At 40.4% G+C, this 19,841-nt stretch overlaps 1 protein-coding gene across 2 annotated transcripts in view; it reads right to left on the bottom strand.

Annotated features, from left to right (window-relative positions):
* si:ch211-266g18.6 (synaptotagmin-like protein 1) overlaps nt 1-19,841 on the bottom strand; it is a 53,972-nt gene that overhangs the window by 5,520 nt on the left and 28,611 nt on the right. For both annotated transcript variants that reach the window (XM_036962781.1, XM_021584357.2), the window contains exons 10-14: nt 19,409-19,581; nt 18,522-18,627; nt 4,488-4,649; nt 3,800-3,878; nt 1,693-1,792 (exon numbers count right to left, since the gene is read on the bottom strand). In XM_036962781.1, coding sequence (XP_036818676.1) covers nt 1,693-1,792; nt 3,800-3,878; nt 4,488-4,649; nt 18,522-18,627; nt 19,409-19,581 — 620 coding nt within the window. The remainder of the gene's footprint in view (nt 1-1,692; nt 1,793-3,799; nt 3,879-4,487; nt 4,650-18,521; nt 18,628-19,408; nt 19,582-19,841) is intronic.

Genomic DNA, 19,841 nt, shown 5'->3' with positions numbered 1-19,841 from the left:
CATTTCAACTCCGTTTCACAATTCCTGACATTTAATCCTAGTACAAATTCCCTGTCTTAGGTCAGTTAAGATCACCAATTTATTTTAAGAATGTGAAATGTCAGAATAATAGTAGAGAGAAGGATTTATTTCAGTTTTATTTCTTTCATCACATTCCCAGTGGGTCAGAAGTTTACATACACTCCTGTCCTGAAGCCATTTTGACACAACTTTGGAAGTATGCATGGGGTTATTGTCCACTTGGAAGACCCATTTGCGACCAAGCTTTAACTTTAACTGATGTCTTGAGATGTTGCTTCAATATATCCACGTATTTTTGCTTCTCATAATGTCATCTATTTTGTGAAGTGCACCAGTCCCTTCTTCAGCAAAGCACCCCCACAATATGATGCTGCCACCCCCGTGCTTCACGGATAGGATGGTGTTCTTCGGGTTGCAAGTCGCCCCCTTTTTCCTCCAAACATAACGATGGTCATTATGGCCAAACAGTTATATTTTTGTTTCAGCAGACCAGAGGACATTTCCCCAAAATGTATGATCTTTGTCGCCATGTGCAGTTGCAAACCGTAGTCTGGCTTTTTTTACGGCGTTTTTTGAGCAGTGGCTTCTTCCTTGCTGAGCGGCCTTTCAGGTTATGTCGATATAGGACTCGTTTTACTGTGGATATAGATACTTTAGTACCCGTTTCCTCCAGCATCTTCACAAGGTCCTTTGCTGTTGTTCTGGGATTGATTTGCAGTTTTTGCACCAAAGTACATTCATCTCTAGGAGACAGACTGCATATCCTTCCTGAGCGGTATGACGGCTGCGTGGTCCCATGGTGTTTACACTTGTGTACTATTGTTCAGATGAGCATGGTACCTTCAGGAGTTTGGAAATTGCTCCCAAGGATGAACCAGCCTTGTGGAGAACTACAATTTTTTTCTGAGTTTTTGGCTGATTTCTTTTGATTTTCCCATGATGTTAACCAGAAGCACTGAGTTTGAAGGTAGGCCTTGAAATACATCCATAGGTACACTTCCAATTGACTCAAATGATGTCAATTAGCCTATCAGAAGCTTCTAAAGCCATGACATAATTTTCTGCAATTTTCCAAGCTGTTTAAAGGCACAGTCATCTCAGTGTATGTAAACTTCTGACCCACTGGAATTGTGATACAGTGAATTATAAGTGAAATAATCTGTCTGTAAACAATTGTTGGAAAAATGACTTGTGTCATGCACAAAGTAGATGTCCTAACCGACTTGCCAAAACTATAGTTTATTAACAAGAAATTTGCAGAGTGGTTGAAAAACGAGTTTTAATGACTCCAACCTAAGTGTATGTAAACTTCTGTTTTCAACTGTATATACATAGACTTTAAATCACTGGCCACTTTAATAAATGGAACACCAGTCACTTTAATAATGTCCACATATCTTTCATTACCCATCTCATTTGAAATTACGTTATCCTATACTATTCTACTGTATCTCATTCAAAGCCGCTCTGACATCGCTTGTCCGTGTATTTTTATGTTCTTAATTCTATTCCTTTACTAGATTTGTGTGTATTGGGTATATGTTGTGTTATTGTTAGATATTACTGCACTGTCAGAGCTAGAAACACAAGCATTTTGCTACACCCGCTAAACTCGTGTATGTTACCATACATGCCTCATACGCCATTCTATTAAACCTGTCTTCTACTCACCACTTCACAAAGGAGTCGACACCCTGAGGCTTTAGCTTACGCAGCTCTCTGGCCTCCTTCAGCCACACATGGACCTCCCCTGAGTTCATCTTGTCAACACCTGCAAGAAGAGGAGGCACAATGTCCAATATTGATGATCAGAGAGCTAAATTCAGTGTCCCACGTCTTTCAATATGTACTACATGACTATTGACTAATCTAGTCTTCTTCAGGGGTTGTAACCCCAAAAAAATTCAAATCGGTTTGGTTTCGTTCCACTGTTCCGACAGGGTTGAACCCCAAAAAAGTACCGGTTTATATTGTTCGTTTCTGTTCCTTTTTTAACCTGTGAAATCAACCTTTGATGATGTGTAGCCTATGGTGCAAGATGTAACTAAAATGTTGCGGGTGGGGAGACAGCAAGAGCGGGTTGAGAAGGAGGCTTGAAGTACTGGGCATCACATTATGCCATGTGAATTAGGTCCACATAATTATACCTAGGAGGAGCAGCTTCTATGAAGGAACTTTGAATGTCCTTTGCGCTAGCTAGCTAACAAGCTTGTGTGTGCAGAGTGGCACCATAATTGTAGATTGTGAGATATTGTATTTTTGTAGATTGTGAAATCGCTAGGGGAGGAAGAGTTTAATAAGAAAAATGTATAATTGTTTTATGACACTAATTGATTGAGGTCTGCAAAATGTGCACTACATGTGTTGTTGACGTGCCTAAAATAAAGGTTAAACATTCAGTCCCAGTCAAAAGTTTGGACACACCAACTCATTAAAGAGGTTTTTCTTTATTTGTACTATTTTCTATATTGTAGAATAATAATGAAGACATCAAAACTATGAAATGACACACATGGAATCATTGAAGTAAACAAAGTGTTAAACAAATCAAAATATATTTGAGATTCATCAAATAGCTACACTTTGCTTGATGACAGCTTTCCACACTCTTCACATTCTCTCAACCAGCTTCATGAGGAAGTCACCTGGAATGCATATCAATTAACAGGTCTGCCTAGTTAAAAGTTAATTTGGGGAATTTCTTTCCTTAATACGTTTGAGCCAATAATTTGTGTTGTGACAAGGTAGGGGTGGTATACAGAAGATAGCCCTATTTTGTAAAAGACCAAGTCCATATTATGGCAAGAACAGCTCAAATAAGCAAATAGAAACAACAGTCCATCATTACTTTTAGACATGCAGGTCATTCAATCCATAACATTTCCAGAACTTTTAAAGTTTCCTCAAGTGCAGTCGCAAAAACCATCAAGCGCTATGATGAAACAGGCTCTTACGAGGACCGCCACAGGAAGGAAGACCCAGAGTTACCTCTGTTGTTGAGGATAAGTTTGTTAGAGTTACCAGCCTCAGAAATTGCAGCCCAAATAAATGCTTCACAGAGTTTAAGTAACAGACACATCTCAACATCAACTGTCATCAACATCAGAGGAAACTGCGTGAATCAGGCCTTCATGGCCGAACTGCTGCAAAGAAACCACTACTAAAGGACACCAATAAGAAGAAGAGATTGCTTGGGCCAAGAAAGTGATGGACATTAGACCGGTTTGACCAAGAAGGCGATTGATGGAGTGCTGCATCAGATGACCTCACCTCCACAATCACCCGCCCTCAACCCAATTGAGATGGTTTGGGATGAGTTGGACCGCAAAGTGAAGGAAAAGTAGACAACAAATGCTCAGCATATGTGGGAACTCCTTCAAGACTGTTGGAAATGCATTCCAGATGAAGTCGGTTGAGAGAAGGCCAAGAGTGTGCAAAGCTGTCATCAAGGCAAAGGCTGGCTACTTTGAAGATTCTAAAATATCAAATATATTTTGATATGTTTAACATTTTCAGTTAATAATTTATCATATATGTGTTATGTAATAGTTTGGATGTCTTCACTATTATTCTACAATGTAGAAAATACTAAAAAAATAAAGAAAAACCCTTGAATGAGTAGGTGTGTCCAAACTTTTGACTGGTACTGTATACATATCTTTTTTAAATGTTTTGGATCAGTAAAGAGATTTAAACATGAATTAGTTGTCACTTTTTCTATCATACCATAATTATATCCCATTCACGAAAGAGACAGGCATATCATATCAGTCAGTACCTGTTGAGCCAGGGGGAATATATTTCAGTGCTACTGTCAACAGTCCATGATATTCAGGAGAGTCCTGAACGCCAGGATTCTGCAAATAAAAACAAGTGTATGATAACTTAACACACAGGCATTTATAATTGAGTGTTGCTCTTACTGATTTTTGTTTCCAAAACATTTACAAACGTACGTTATATCCAATAGTTGTTCTTAATGTCTTGTGATATTTTTTTGTTCTTATTGTGGGTTTGTCAGGTCGACAAACTAATCTATCCTTGGAGATCAATAAAGTATGAACTCGTCTCTTACTGCACATAGCATTTAATCTCCATATCAGGGCCAATGTTGGTCAGGGAGGGAGAGGTGGTGTCCAGCTGGGTTTTATCACATGTTCTACAATAATATTTGTGTTGTGGTTTATTTCCAGGAAACTCTTCCTTACCAAAGATCTGCTCAGGTCAGTGGTGGGACAAATAAGCAGGCTTTTCAGGAAATTCAGAAAGTGAATTGAGATTTAACTGAAAATAATCCTCTTTGAAAGTAATGGTGCATTTTGTCATTAATTACATTTCAAATCCACCTGAAAAGACTACATTAAAATGGGATTGACCTCAACGCCTGGGAGGCAATGTACCAAGCTGCCTTGTGGTGTTTCTTTCTACATAAATTGCACAACTTTTATACAGTATATGCTATTTACCTTGGGCTGTAGGTTGTACCAGGTAAGGGTCTCATGCCCCCAGTCCCAGGTCTTAAGGTCAATGGCTACCTGCCCCAGAAAGACATTTCTCCCTCTGGAGTCATTGTGCCACACAGAAAGGTTCAGTGTCCTGCCTTTTAGATCATCCATCGTCATCTTGTACTGTACAAAAAAAATAATGAAATAAAAGATTAAGTGTTAAGAGGATAAGCTGCGTTCATAACATCTTGTAAATTCGTAAATACGAGGATATAATCCACTTGAAAGCCCGTCCAACTCGTAATTACTAGTGGGAAACTCGTCATCCCTGAGATCTGACTTCTAGCACATGATGAACTCAACTACTAAGGAAATAACCTCGGTAACAGAATTTGACAGTTAAATAGCAACAACAAAACATTATTTATCAAAATAAATCTATTGCATGGTTTTTTAACACTAATAGTTTATGGTTGATGCAGCTTGTTTGCCATTAGCAGAGCATGTAAACGCACAAAACCTGTTGCTTCCAGGTTACACGTAGTATTTTCAACGTGTCCCACTTGTTATGAATGCAGCATTAGAATAAAATACAAATGATCTGTTACTAGCTAGGTTTCCATGCAATTGGTTTCAGATTTTCATGCTAATATTCTAAAATCCGCATAAAATATGTATTTCCCCACCAGAGACGTTTCAATCAAAATGCGACGCGAGCGGTGCAGTCAGCCTGTAACAGCTTACAGACGGTAGGCAATTAAGGTCACAGTTATGAAAACTTAGGACACTAAAGAGGCCTTTCTACTGACTCTGAAAAACACCAAAAAGAAAGATGCCCAGGGTCCCTGCCCATCTGCGTGAAAGTGCCTTAGGCATGAGGACTGCAGATGTGGCCAGGGCAACAAATTGCAATGTCCGTACTGTGAGACACCTAAGACACCTAAGACAGCACTACAGGGAGACAGAACAGACAGCTGATCGTCCTCGCAGTGGCAGACCATGTGTAACACCTGCACAGGATTGGTACACCCGAACATCACACCTGCGGGACTGGTACAGGATGGTACAACTGCCCGCGAGTTACACCAGGAATGAACAATCCCTTCATCAGTGCTCAGACTGTCCGCAGTAGGCTGAGAGAGGCTGGACTGTCTGTTGTAAGGCAGGTCCTCACCAGACAGCACTGGCAACAACGTTGCCTATGGGCACAAACCCACCGTAGCAGGACCAGACAGGACTTGCAAAAAGTCGGGGTTTTGTCTCACCAGGGGTGATGGTCGGATTTGCATTTATCGTCGAAGGAATGAGCGTTACACTGAGGCCTGTACTCTGGAGCGGGATCGATTTGGAGGTGGAGGGTTCGTCATGGTCTGGGGCGGTGTGTCACAGCATCATCGGACTGAGCTTGATGTCATTGCAGGCAATCTCAACTCTGTGCGTTACAGGGAAGACATTCTCCTCCCTCATGTGGTACCCTTCCTGCAGGCTCGTCCTGACATGAGCCTCCAGCATGACAATGCCATCAGCCATACTTCTCGTTCTGTGCGTGATTTCCTGCAATACAGGAATGTCCGTGTTCTGCCATGGCCAGCGAAGAGCCCAGATCTCAATACCATTAAGCATGTCTGGGATCGGAGGGTGAGGGCTAGGGCCATTCCCCCCAGAAATGTCTGGGGACTTGCAGGTGCCTTGGTGGAAGAGTGGGTTAACATCTCACAGCAGGAACTGGCAAATTTGGTGCAGTCCATGAGGAGGAGATGCACTGCAGTACATAATGCAGCCACACCAGATACTGACTGATACTTTTGACCCCCCCTTTGTTCAAGGATACATTATTCCATTTATGTTAGTCACATGTCGGTGGAACTTGTTCATTTTATGTCTCAGTTGTTGAATCTTGTTATGGTCATACAAATATTTACACAAGTTAAGTTTGTTGAAAATAAATGCAGTTGAGAGTGAAAGGACATTTCTTTTTTTGCTGAGTTTGGATGGCAACAGCAATGATAGGAATATGCTGGTCACACTATATTAATCTACTGCTATCTAGTGGTTTTGATTAGCTAGTTACGTTCTGGTTATCTCACAGACCTGGCTGAATCATTTGATTATGGATAAGGACATTGCGGACAACAACATTTTCAGATGTGATAGACAAAAAAAGACGCAAAGGATTTACTGCTGATACCGGACCAGGCCCAAACCCCACGTCATTCACATGAAGAAGAGACCCGAAACAGGGGACACAGATCCAGGTGTCTTGTGAGAATCTGTCGGCGAGTGGATAACCCGCCTCTACCATCCGTCCTATTGGCCAGTATGCAATCATTTTAGAATAATCTGGATGTGCTCGAGACTATACTGTTAACGGGACATTAGAAATTGTAATATTTTATGTTTCACCGGGTCGTGGCTGAACAACGACATAGAAAATATACTGTTGGCTGGTTTTTCCATGCATTGGCAGGACAGAACAGCCACCTCCAGTAAGACAAGGGATAGTGGTCTTTGTCTATTTGTCAATAACAGCTTGTGTGTGAAATCTGATATTAAAAAAGTATTGAGGTTTTGCTCGCCTGAGGTAAAGTATCTCATGAGAGTTTATCTATATTTTTCATAGAGTTACCTGACAAAGACCTTAAACATGTAAATACATATTACTTGTTACCCAAAAGAGCGGCAGTTCGGGGCAAGGTATTAGGGTTATTGTGAGTCTAGCTCCCAAATGTATGCAAGTGTTGCTTCTCTTTCTCTCTCTCTTTAATAAGTCGAATACAGCAAATGGAAAATAAACATCTTGTTAATCTACCCATCGTGTCCGATTTCAAAAATGCTTTACAGCTAAAGCACAACATATGATTATGTTAGATTACCTCCAAGTCAAAAAAACACAGCCATTTTCCAGCCAAAGATAGGAGTCACAAAAAGCAGAAATATAGATAAAATTAATCACTAACCTTTGATGATCTTCATCAGATGACACTCATCATCCTGTTACACAATACATGTATGTTTTGTTCGATAATGTGCATATTTATATGCAAAAATCTCAGTTTACATTGGCGCCTTACGTGCAGTAATGTTTTGATTCCAAAACATCCGGTGATTTTGCAGCAATACTCATAATAAACATTGATAAAAGATACTAGTGTTATTCACAGAATTAAAGATAGACTTCTCCTTAATGCAACCGCTGTGTCAGATTTAAAAAAAAACTTTACTGAAAAAGCATAATCTGGGAATGGCGTTCAGAGTCAAAAAACAGCCAGAGAAATACCCACCATTTTGGAATCAACAAAGTTAGAAACAACACCATAAATATTCACTTACCTTTGATGATCTTCATCAGAAGGCACTCCCAGGAATCCCAGTTCGACAATAAATGACTGATTTGTTCCATAAAGTTCCATCATTTATGTCCAAATAGCCACTTGTTGTTAGCGTGTTCAGCCCAGTAATCCATCTTCATGAGGCACAGGCACTTCATCCAGACAAAAACTTGAAAAGTTCCATTACAGTCCTTTAGAAACATGTCAAACGATGTATGGAATCAATCGTTAGGATGTTTTTAACATAAAACATCAATAATGTTCCATCCGGAGAATTCCTTTGTCTTCAGAAAAAGCACTGGAACGCGAGGTAACTCAGTCGGGAGCGCGCGTCATGAGCCCAAGGCCAGACCACTGACTCAAAGAGGTCTCATGAGCCCCTCCTTTATAGTAGAATCCTCATTCAAGTTTCAAAAGACGGTTGACATTTTAGTGGAAGCCGTAGGAAGTGCAACCTCATACATATCTCAATGTGTATTCGGTAGGCCAAGCTTTGAAAAACCACAAACCTCAATGTCCCTCTTCCTGGTTGGATTTTTCTCAGGTTTTCGATATCAGAAGAGTAACCACTTTTACAAAATGTGAGACGACATTGGGCTTCAATGGAATGTTTTTTAAAATATATACTTTCTCACCATGTGAATGCAAAAGCAAATTTGCTTGATTAATCAATGTTAAAGGCCTGTACAGGCTATCTGGGACTTAAACTTTAATTAACCTGAAATCGTTGCTGTATCTAGGTTAATGTGGAAAAGTTTAAAATGCCTCATTGGTTGAAACACATCAATTTGAACCTCACCCAAATGATCGACCTGAAAAGGTATGTTCAGCAATTTAACATCCTTGAATGAGACAACATACATTTTCAGGTCATTTGGGTGAGGTTCAAATTGATGTGTTTCAACCAATGAGGCATTTTAAACTTTTCCACATTAACCTAGATACAGCAACGATTTATATATTGGTGATTATTTACCACCAGGGATCACTTACCCCTGAAAGCTGAACTCAGCAGAGGAGGGACTTCCGTCAATACTGGATTAGTACTGTCGGAGTTGGACTCAATGAGCTTGCAAAAGTAAATGTAATTGATGTTAATGATTAATCATCCCTTCATAGGCTATCTGGGAATTAAACTTGAATTAACCTGAAAGTGGATATCATAAGTGTAACCCGTTGTAACAGATGTGAGAATATGGTTGCTGTCACAATCATTTTTTGTCACAAAAATATACTGGTGATTCATCACCACCAGGGAGGCGGAACTTCCATTTCCCACGGCACAGGGTGTCGCCCTGTGAACAAAGGAAAAATGGCTGCTCTCCCTTTGTTAGCTTAGCATCTAGTGAAAAGTTAGCCTTACTTGTACAGGAACGTCAGTTCCAAGCACCACGGAGTCCCCTTTAAGGGAACGGGGGTTTAATAATGATGTCTCATGCTCACCCTTAATCAGTTAATTTCTGTGATGTTTACCGGAACACGCAGTAACAAAGAAATACACTGTTGGTCTCCATCTCTCAGAAAACGTGAGAGATGGAGAGAAGTCAGTTTCGCTCAAACAACAATATCTACAATTTTTTTAAATAATTGTCTGGCCCATATGTCCTCTCTCAAGAAAATAATAATGGCCGAGTCTACTCACTCCTGGAATGCGAGAGACATAAATAGTAATACGTTAGTCTATTTCTCAGAATACCTACATCGGCCCGGCCCATTGTAGGTGTTCAGTAAATCCCCCTACACACGGACTTTTCATCAGATATACAACACCGGAGTCAATCTCTCCCTACTAGTATATGGATGAAAACGAACCACACGTGCCACTCTCAAAAACAATACTTCCTACAGCGCTATTGGTGTATAATGTATTTGGCTACATAATTCCTATAGACTTAATTCAACAGTAAGGCTTAATTTTATCTTAGATTACTCACATGGGGCTCTAATATGTTGTGACGTGACTATCAATAATCTGATGACTGTTATTCATCGAATAATTACCTACTATATTTAATTGTTATTATCTTAAATTAATCATGTAACAATTAACTCATTAGGAATTTGGGGCACCAAGGGAAAAATTGTTTAATGAGTTAACGTCTCCCGAATTAACTCAAGAATATATAGATATCATAACAGTCACTAATTCATTGTTTCCTAATATCAGTTTCATTCTGAACGTCGCAGACACAAATTTAATTTGATTATTTATTAACTAACCAACTAAATGATAACATAGGACACACACACTGTATAGGTTATTGATTATAAACTTAATACGATGACAACAAGTCCATAGCAGACTAACACAATATGACACTTGTTACACAAGATGGAGAGTTAATGTGTGAAAGTTTCATATCTCAAAAAAATATTTTTGAATTTCGTGCGCTGCCTTTTCAGCAGAATGTTGTCGAGGGGTTTCTATCGCAGGGGCTAGCAGAACCCCAGCGCTAGAAAGGTTAAAAATAAAATTACTTCCGCTCTCGCTCAAGACCCTGTCCAGGGCCTGCTCGATCAAGGAACAAGCCCACAGGCTTTGTCTATAGACTCTGATACCAAGGTTGTGAAGAAAAAGGTCAAAAACTTCACGAGCCAATTCCACTCAAAACCTGATCAGGAAATCTGTTTTTTCACCTTGAACAGAAATGACATCACGTCGTTGCGAACGACCACTCCAGCTTGTGGGGAATATGACCACTAAACGCAACTCAAACAGGCCGTACCTGGAAACAGTCCTGGAGGACTGCTTAACCTCCTGCGCTAATTGATTCAGGCTCGACAGTGTCGCTCATCTCTCAAACATTGTTCAATGAAAAAGGTCTTTGAAGCCAACTAAACATTGGTTAAAAAGGGAACGATGCGAAACTACACTGAGGTTTCACTCAGACTACCTCACCTCTCACATTGAGACTCATGCTGAAACTACACTTCCAGGACGTATCGCTTGTTCAACCTGTGTATGTTACCAGCCTCGAATCTGAACCCCTGCTACTCGGAGCAGACTTGGATTGTTTACTCCCACTAATGGAAAGGAAACCAACCAAGTATGGTCACCGGCCACAGTGCCGTCTCCACTGACCACACTGTCTTCTCCTAATGCTAGGTGCATGAAGTCATCAACGACGGGTGTCTGTCGACAGCACCCCTTGGGAAAAAGACATTTCGAAACCTCTTGGTGCAGAATCTGACCTTAGGACATATTACAATATCTCGTCACATTTAATCAGCAAACCTGATTGACCATTCTTTTCATGATTTCGAGCCAGCAGTCTCTGTGAATGAGCAACTTCCCATCTCCTTGAAGTCGTCCGATACCGTAGCTGAGATTAACTTCTCTTGTACGTTGGAAACTTCCGCAAGACTTCGGCCGTCTCAGGAATAAAAGCATCGACGTGCAGAGTGTACTCTGCTTCCGATGATACATTTTTCTCTTTAAAGCAGACTGAAACCCTTCAAAATGAAACGAACAGCATCAGTCCCGCAACTGACCCGATGAACCTCACTGGTGAAACACTATGATATTACAGACAGATATCCTAGTCTCAGTTCGCAGGTACTGGAACGGTTGGCACATGCGTACGCTGTGGTGACTGACAGGCCTCGACAACCACTGAGCATTTTAAAGCACAAACACCAGGAGATTTGGTTGAAAGGTTACAGCCAATCTACTACCAATGCGGCTGCTGACAACTCCTGCAAAGGGTTCGACATTGTCACGATCGCCATCAAAATCGTGGAAATGACCGGACCAAGGTGCAGCGTGGTAGGCGTACATTTCTCTTTATTATAAATGTCGACAACAAAACAAGAAACAAAAACGAACGTGAAGCTTACTAGGGCTATACAGGCCACTAACAAAGACAACTACCCACAAAATCCAAAAGGAAAAAAGGCTGCCTAAGTATGATTCCCAATCCGAGACAACGATAGACAGCTATCCCTGATTGAGAACCATACCAAGCCAAAACATAGAAACACAGAACACCCAAGTCTCCCACCCGAGTCACACCCTGACCAACCAAACACAGAGAATAAAAAGATCTATGGCCAGGGTGTGACAGACATTTTTGTTTGTGCCTCGGACACCAACACCAACCACTGATGGGGGGGTCCCAAGACACAAAGGGGGGGTACTAGCCCATACCCATGATGAGAGTCAAAACTCTACAGCTACCGTACTCACCAGTTTCTCCCAAGAGGTCAATAAGCCATCCCTGTAGACTGTCCGAAGCTAGTGCCTTACAGCTTGTAGACTTATCATGTAGTTATCAACTTAGGATAGTGCCCTGAACAAAACACACTAAGTAGGAATGCTCTAGATATGAAATTAAACACAGATAATAATACACCTTATGGAACAGCGAGGACTGTTAAGAGAAACACACACACAGGTACAGACACATGCATACGCACACTAACACTGGGTCACACACTCTACACATATAGTACTAGTCAAAATTTTGAACACAAACTTTTGGACAATTCCTGAGCAGTATGACGGCTGCGTGGTCCCATGGTGTTTATACTTGCATACTATTGTTTGTACAGATGAACGTGGTACCTTCAGGCCTTTGGAAATTGCTCTCAAGGATGAACCAGACTTGTGGAGGTCTACAATAATTTTTCTGAGGTCTTGGCTGATTTCTTTTGATTTTCCCATTATGTCAAGCAAAGAGGCACTGAGTTTGAAGGTAGGCCTTGAAATACATCCACAGATAAACCTCCAATTGACTCAAATCATGCCAATTAGCCTATCAGAAGCTTCTAAAGCCATTACATAATTTTCTGAAATTTTCCAAGCTGTTTAAAGGCACAGTCAACTTAGTGTATGTAAACTTCTGACCCACTGGAATTGTGATACAGTGAGATACAAGTGAAATAATCTGTTTGTAAACAATTGTTGGAAAAATTACTTGTGTCATGCACAAAGTAGATGTCCTAACCGACTTGCCAAAACTGTAGTTTGTTAAACCTCTCTAGGGGACTTGGGACGGTAGCGTCCCACCTGGCCAACATCCAGAGAAATTGCAGAGCGCCAATTTCAAAACCTGAAAAACTCATTATAAAAATTCAAAAAACATACAACTGTTATACATCGGTTTAAAGATTCACTTCTTGTTAATCCAACCACGGTGTCAGATTTCAAAAAGGCTTGACGGTAAAAGCAAACCATGCGATTATCTGAGAACAGCGCCCAGCAGACAAATCATTACAAAACAGTAACCAGCCAAAGAGTTACACAATTCAGAAATAGTGATAAAATTAATCACTTACCTTCGATGCACTCACAAGACTCCCATTTACTTAATAAATGTTTGTTTTGTTCGATAAAGTCCCTGTTAATATCCAAATAGTATCCGTTTTGTTTAGTAACCCACAGGCTCAAACGCAGTCAGAACAGGCAGACGAAAAATCCAAACAGTATCCGTAAAGTTTGTAGAAACATGTCAAACGATGTTTATAATCAATCCTCTGGTTGTTTTTAGCCTAAAAAAAATCTATAGTATTTCAACCGGACAATAACGTCGTCAATATAAAAGGTAAACAAGAAAGGCCTCGCGCATGAAAAATCTCTGGGCCACTGCGGTGTCCACTCATTCAGAGTGCTCTTACTTCCTAATTTTTCAGAATACAAGCCTGAAACGATTTCTAAAGACTGTTGACATCTAGTGGAATCCCTAAGAAGTGCAATTTGAGTCCTAAGTCAATGGATACTGTAAAAGCATTCATCAGAAAAATCTCAGGTTTTCGAGTGCCAAATCAGTTCTGTTATACCAACAGACATTATTTTAACAGTTTGAAACTTTTAGTGTTTTCTATCCTAATCTACCAAATTATATGCATATCCCAGCTTCTGGGCCTGAGTAGCAGGCAGTTTTACTTTGGGCACGCTTTTCATTCGAAGGTAAAAAATAGTGCCCCCTACCCTAGAGATGTTTTACCAAGACATTTGTGGAGTGGTTGAACAGCCCACAGAGCACCATTAACTCCATTTACAAAAAATTTAAGAATATGGCAACACAACAAACCTGCTAAGAGAGGGCCACCCACCGAAACTCACGGACCAGGAGGGCATTAATCGGAGAGGCAACAAAGAGACCAAAGATAACCCTGAATGAGCTGCAAAGCTCCACAGCAAAGATTGGCGTATCTGTCCATAAGACCACTTTAAGCCGTACATTCCACAGAGCTGGACTTTATGGAAGAGTGGCCAGAAAAAAGCCATTGCTTAAAGAAAAAAACAAGCAAAGACATTTTTTGTTCGTCAAAAGGCATGTGGGGGGGAGGGGGGGGGGCTCCCGGGTGGCGTAATGGTCTAGGGCACTGTATGGCAGCCCTAGCTGTGCCAACAGAGACTCTGGGTTCGCTCCCAAGCTCTGTCGCAGATATTGTCCATGAGGCAACGCACAATCAACATAGCGTCGTCCAGTTTAGGGAGGGCTTGGCCGGTAGAGATATCCTTGTCTCATCGCGCACTTGCGACTCCTGTGGCAGGCCGTGCGCAGTGCACACTAACCAGGTCGCCAAGTGCAAACCTCTCATCACCCCAAAACATAATCCCCACAGTGAAGCATGGTCAGAATTGAAGGAATAATGGATGGCACCAAATACAGGGAACTTCTTGAGGGAAACCTGTTTCAGTCTTCCAGAGATTTGAGACTGAGACAGAGGTTCACCTTCAAGCAGGACAACGACCCTAAGCATACACTTGAGTGGTTTAAGGGGAAACATTTAAATGTCTTGGAATTGCCTAGTCAATGCCCAGACCTCAATCCATCTGTGGTGTGACTTGAAGATTGCTGTACACCAGCGGAACCCATCCAACTTGAAGGAGCTGGAGCAGTTTTGCCTTGTAGAATGGGCAAAAATCCCAGTGGCTAGATGTACCAAGCTTATAGAGACTTGCAGCTGTAATTGCTGCCAAAGGCTCTACAAAGTATTGACTTTGGCAGGGTGATTAGTTATGCACGCTCAAGTTCAGTTTTTGTCTTATTTCTTGTTTGTTTCACAAGAAAATATATTTTGCATCTTCAAAATGACAATGTATCTTTAATTATATGTAAAACATGTATCTTTCGTCAAAGTTTAGGATGAGTATTTCTGTAGCTGTTGTGTAAATCAAATGATACAAGCGCTCCAAAAAAATCTATTGTAATTCCAGGTTGTAAGGCAACAAAATAGGAAAAATGCCAAGGCGGGTGAATACTTTTGCAAGCCACTGTACCTAGAGTTTTCATCTGTATTTTTCAGAGCTACCTACATACCACCACAGACAGATGCTGGCACTAAGACCGCACTCAATGAGCTGCATACCATCATAAGCAAACCAGAAAACGCTCATCCAGAGGTGGCGCTTCTAGTGGCCGGAGACATTAAAACATCTTTCACCTATTACTACCTGTCAGGGCAAGGAGATTGAGGTTGTAACCTCATAAATATCTTGGAATTTTAATTGATGATGGCCTCTCTCTTAAATTTGCATATTCAACAACTTACAGAAACAATTCAGCTGAAATTGGGATATTATTTTAGGAATAAGGCCTGTTTTTCTTTTGAAGCCAGAAGGAGGCTAGTATCAGCTACATTTATGCCTTTACTAGACTCTGGGGATATTTTATATATGAATGCTTCTGCTCAGTGTTTGAGATCAATTGACACCCTTTACCATGGCACTTGGAGATTTATTTTAAGCAAAACCATTACGCACCACTGCACTTTGTATACCAAGGTTGGCTGGCCTTCTCTAGTCACTTGGAGGCTCAGGCACTGGTATACTTTTATTTACAAAGCCAATTTGGGTTTACTACCTTTTTATTTGGGCGTTTTTATTGTTCAGAAATGTGGTGGGTACTCTCTTCATTCGCTGGACTTTATCCTGCCATGTTCCAAATGTCTGAACTGAATTTGGTAAAAGGGCTTTTATGTACTCTGCGCCATCGTCTTGGAACGCCTTACAAAATACTGGAAGAACTTGTCTAGATTGGTATTTTTAAGTCACTGATGAATGATCTTGAGACTGATTCCCTGACCGGTCAATGTTTTTAATTTGCTGATTTTGATTTTGTTATACTCTTGTGAACTCTATGGTTTTTGCTAGATTAATTGTAATTTTTCATGTTGTTTGTCTGTAATTTTTGTAATGACTTGGTGCTGCCTATCTTGGCCAGGATGCTCTTGAAAAATATATTTTAAATCTCAATGAGCCCATCCTGGTTAAATAAAGGTTAAATAAAAAAAAATGTAATCAATGCAGGGAAACTTAATGTGCAACCAGAGGGAAAACATCTAAAGACCACCTTTACTCCACACACAGAGAAGCCTACAAAGCTCTTCCTCACCCTCCATTTGGCAAATCTGACCATAATTCTATCCTCCTGATGCCTGCTTACAAGCAAACATCAAAGCAGGAAGCACCAGTGACTCGGTCAATAAAAAAAGTGGCCAGATGAAGCAGATGCAACAGGACAGTTTTGCTAACAGGAATATGTTTCGATATTCTTCCAATGGCACTGAGGAGTACACCACATCAGTCACTGGCTTCATCAATAAGTGCATCGATGACGTCGTCCCCACAGTGACTGTATGTACATACCCCTACCAGAAGCCATGGATTACAGGCAACATCCGCACCAGCTAAAGGGTAGAGCTGCCGCTTTCAAGGAGCGGGACTCAAACCCGGAAGCTTATAAGAAATCCTGCTATAATGTTTTTATATATTTTTTTATTTCACCTTTATTTAACCAGGTAGGCTAGTTGAGAACAAGTTCTCATTTGCAACTGCGACCTGGCCAAGATAAAGAATAGCAGTGTGAACAGACAACAGAGTTACACATGGAGTAAACAATTAACAAGTCAATAACACAGTAGAAAAAAAAGAGAGTCTATATACATTGTGTGCAAAAGGCATGAGGTAGGCGAATAATTACAATTTTGCAGATTAACAGTAATCCATTCCGAGCGAGACTACTCAAGCCATCGACTCACTGATGGATGAAGATGATGAGCGATCGGCAAAGGCAATCTGGAATCTGCGTGCTGCAAAACCAGTTTGGATTTTAGTATCTTTTGTATGACTGACGCCTTTAGTGAGAGGTCTAATGTTTTAATATTTTATCATTTCTGCCCTCTGAATTCATATTCATGATATAAATAGGCCTATGTGCGCCTTCATCAGATGACATGGGATCACTGGCCACTTTAATAATGGAGCACTAGTCACTTTAATAATGTTTACATACTGCTTGACTCAAGTCATATGTACAGTATATACTGTATTCTATTCTACTGTATTTAGTCAATGCCACTCCGACCATTGTTTGTCCTAATATGTATATATTTCTTAAATACATTCTTTTAATTTTAGATCTGTGTATTGTGGTGAATTGTTAGATACTACTGCACTGTTGGAGAAAAGAACACAAGCATTTCGCTACACCCGCAATAACATCTGCTAAATATGTGTATGTGACCAATAAAATGTGATTTGATTTGAGATGAAAAATGTGAAAATAGTGAAAAATGGCCATAGTAAAATAAACAGTATTTTAGTGATTAAAAACTCAGCTAGATGTGCCTCCCAACTCATTCAGAAAAAGTTGGACTTGAACAAGTAGGGTAAAATTTAAAAATAATAATAATAATAATAAACCTAATCATGCCTAAAAATAGTTTTCTAAAACACGCAATCAATACGTAATTAAATATTTATGCTGATAATGTCCTGAGGCTTATATTTTGGTGCATTAAAGCGCAGGCTGCTGATGAAAACAGAGCTGTGAGTGTCAGCAAACATTTAATTTGAAGTCAGTTAACTTAATAATGGGATCTTACTTTGGACTAATTGGATAATGATTATGGTACGCACACGTGACAATTATTTCACACGTAATGTGAGAAGGTGCTATATTGGCCCCTTCAGGTGGGATGATGGAAATGTGGGGTAGAAAATAAGAAAATGCAGGACCCTAACATGTGCGTGAGCGTTGCAAAATAAATGTACACATACATGTTATTCAATCATTGCACCCACACCGCTCGCGTGCCTCAGTGAGCGTCTGCGTGGCCAGGCGCTAAAATAAAATTGGGTTCTATTTGTGACGCTCGACGCACTGCAAGTCCGACCTCTCCCATCTCCTCATTGGTTTTTAGGAGCATATATACCCACGTGGGTGATTGAAAGATGAGCCTGACATCCACACTCCGGAGGAAGGAGGAGAGGTGACAAGAAACAAATTCGCTTTACCGTTTTATCTGTGGATTACTTGTGGAGTAGAGGACCTTGTGCATTTCAGGTAAAATAACATACAATGTTTATATACCAGGACAAATTAACTAGCAACAGCAAGCTAGGTAGCTAAAGTACCATAAATGTTAAAAGCTTTTTGACCTGTCCCCAAATTAATAGAATTGGTTCAGAGTTTGCTTTGATATTTCAACCTGCGTGTCCTGATCACTTCTGGTGTGGGTGAACAAGAACAATGGGGAATATTCTCATGTCATTGTACACACGCATAACATATGGTTCTGCACCAAATGTGCATGCGTATTTCAGTTAGCCACATTGGGTGGGGAAACTCAGATTTGGTTGCAAATAAAGTAATTGTATTAGCGTGAAAAATAAACAAAGACTAGGCTAAGAGATGTGTACCTTTCCCAAGTACATTTTCATGCTAAATGAATTCATAAAATATACAGAAAGCACTCACAACATGGTAAAACCTACTTTCAGTGTCTCTCCACCAAACACGGGGTTAATTGTGCGTTTCTTGATGGAGGTCTTCTTCTTGCTATGGCGGGATTTGTCAGGGTGGAGGTAGGTCTTTACATATCTGCACAGGAAACAGGAGTTATGCTGTTAAAGGAGTACAATATGATGTAAGATAGTTCCTCACCCTGAAAGTAGTCTATGAACTAAAATAAACGTAAGTTTTCTTTAAAACAACCACTACAAATTTCAGCCACCACAAGCTAGCAATCAATGGATGTGATGGGGACATGTGAGCATGTAAAACAATGATAATGTCAAAATCACCTGAAATCAAATCAACTCCATATTTGGTTTGACGTTACTTAAAGGTGATTTGTCTCACATGCCCCCTTAACTTCCATTGATTGTTAGGTTGGGGTGGCTAAAGTTAGCTGAAGTTTGTAGGGTCTCACAGTTGGATTACAGTTTCTCCTGGCCCATAGACTACTTTCTAACATCAAGTTGTACAATAGTGAACTACTTATAGTATTGATGCCATAGGAGACGAGTTATCTTGTATTCTACACAGCAATGACCATAGTTTAAAGGTCCTTTCCCATTCTAACCCCTTAAAAATATTTAACATAAACTGATCTAATACTCTACTAAATACTTATTATTTGGCTCATATTGGGTTATGAAAAATATATTTCACAGCAGATTAGATGGTACAATAATTCTCTGCACTATACTTGCTTGTTTGGTCACATAAATTGAAATTAGGCTAACTATTAGAATTTTAGCAACCAGGAAATGGCAGAACAATTTCTGCATAGTGTATCTTTAAAACACCTGTTTGAACTACTATAATATTGGTCTGAATTTGTGTCTATGTGCATGCATGCGTGGTGTGTTGAGATTACGGGTCAGTGCGCTGCTTGCGAGGGTTGGCGTAGGCAAGGTCCTGACACTGCTCCACTGTGACGATCAGCTCCTCTGCATTTCTGTACCTTAGCGAGAACTCCACTGCCCCCTGGACAGTCACACTCCCAAAGTCCCCCGCCTCACTGTACACACTCAGAAGACTGCCAGTGCGCTGACAAAAAGAGCACAGGAGAGGGACATTTCAAAGCTACTCATTTGGAGACAAAGCATGTTCTTCAGGCATCATTTTGGAAATGGAAGGATTACCAAACACAACTATATTAACCTCTACAGGATCGATGCCCCCCCGGTTGTAAGTAACAAGAACATTTCCCAGTACATAGACATATGTGATGTGGACAGAAAGCTTCAATTCTTGTTAATCTAACTGCACTGTCCAATTAACAGTAGCTATTACGGTGAACGAATGCC

The sequence above is a fragment of the Oncorhynchus mykiss genome, chromosome 25, assembly GCF_013265735.2.
Source record: "Oncorhynchus mykiss isolate Arlee chromosome 25, USDA_OmykA_1.1, whole genome shotgun sequence".
Taxonomy (NCBI): domain Eukaryota; kingdom Metazoa; phylum Chordata; class Actinopteri; order Salmoniformes; family Salmonidae; genus Oncorhynchus; species Oncorhynchus mykiss.
This window is presented reverse-complemented; position numbering and strand designations above follow the sequence as displayed.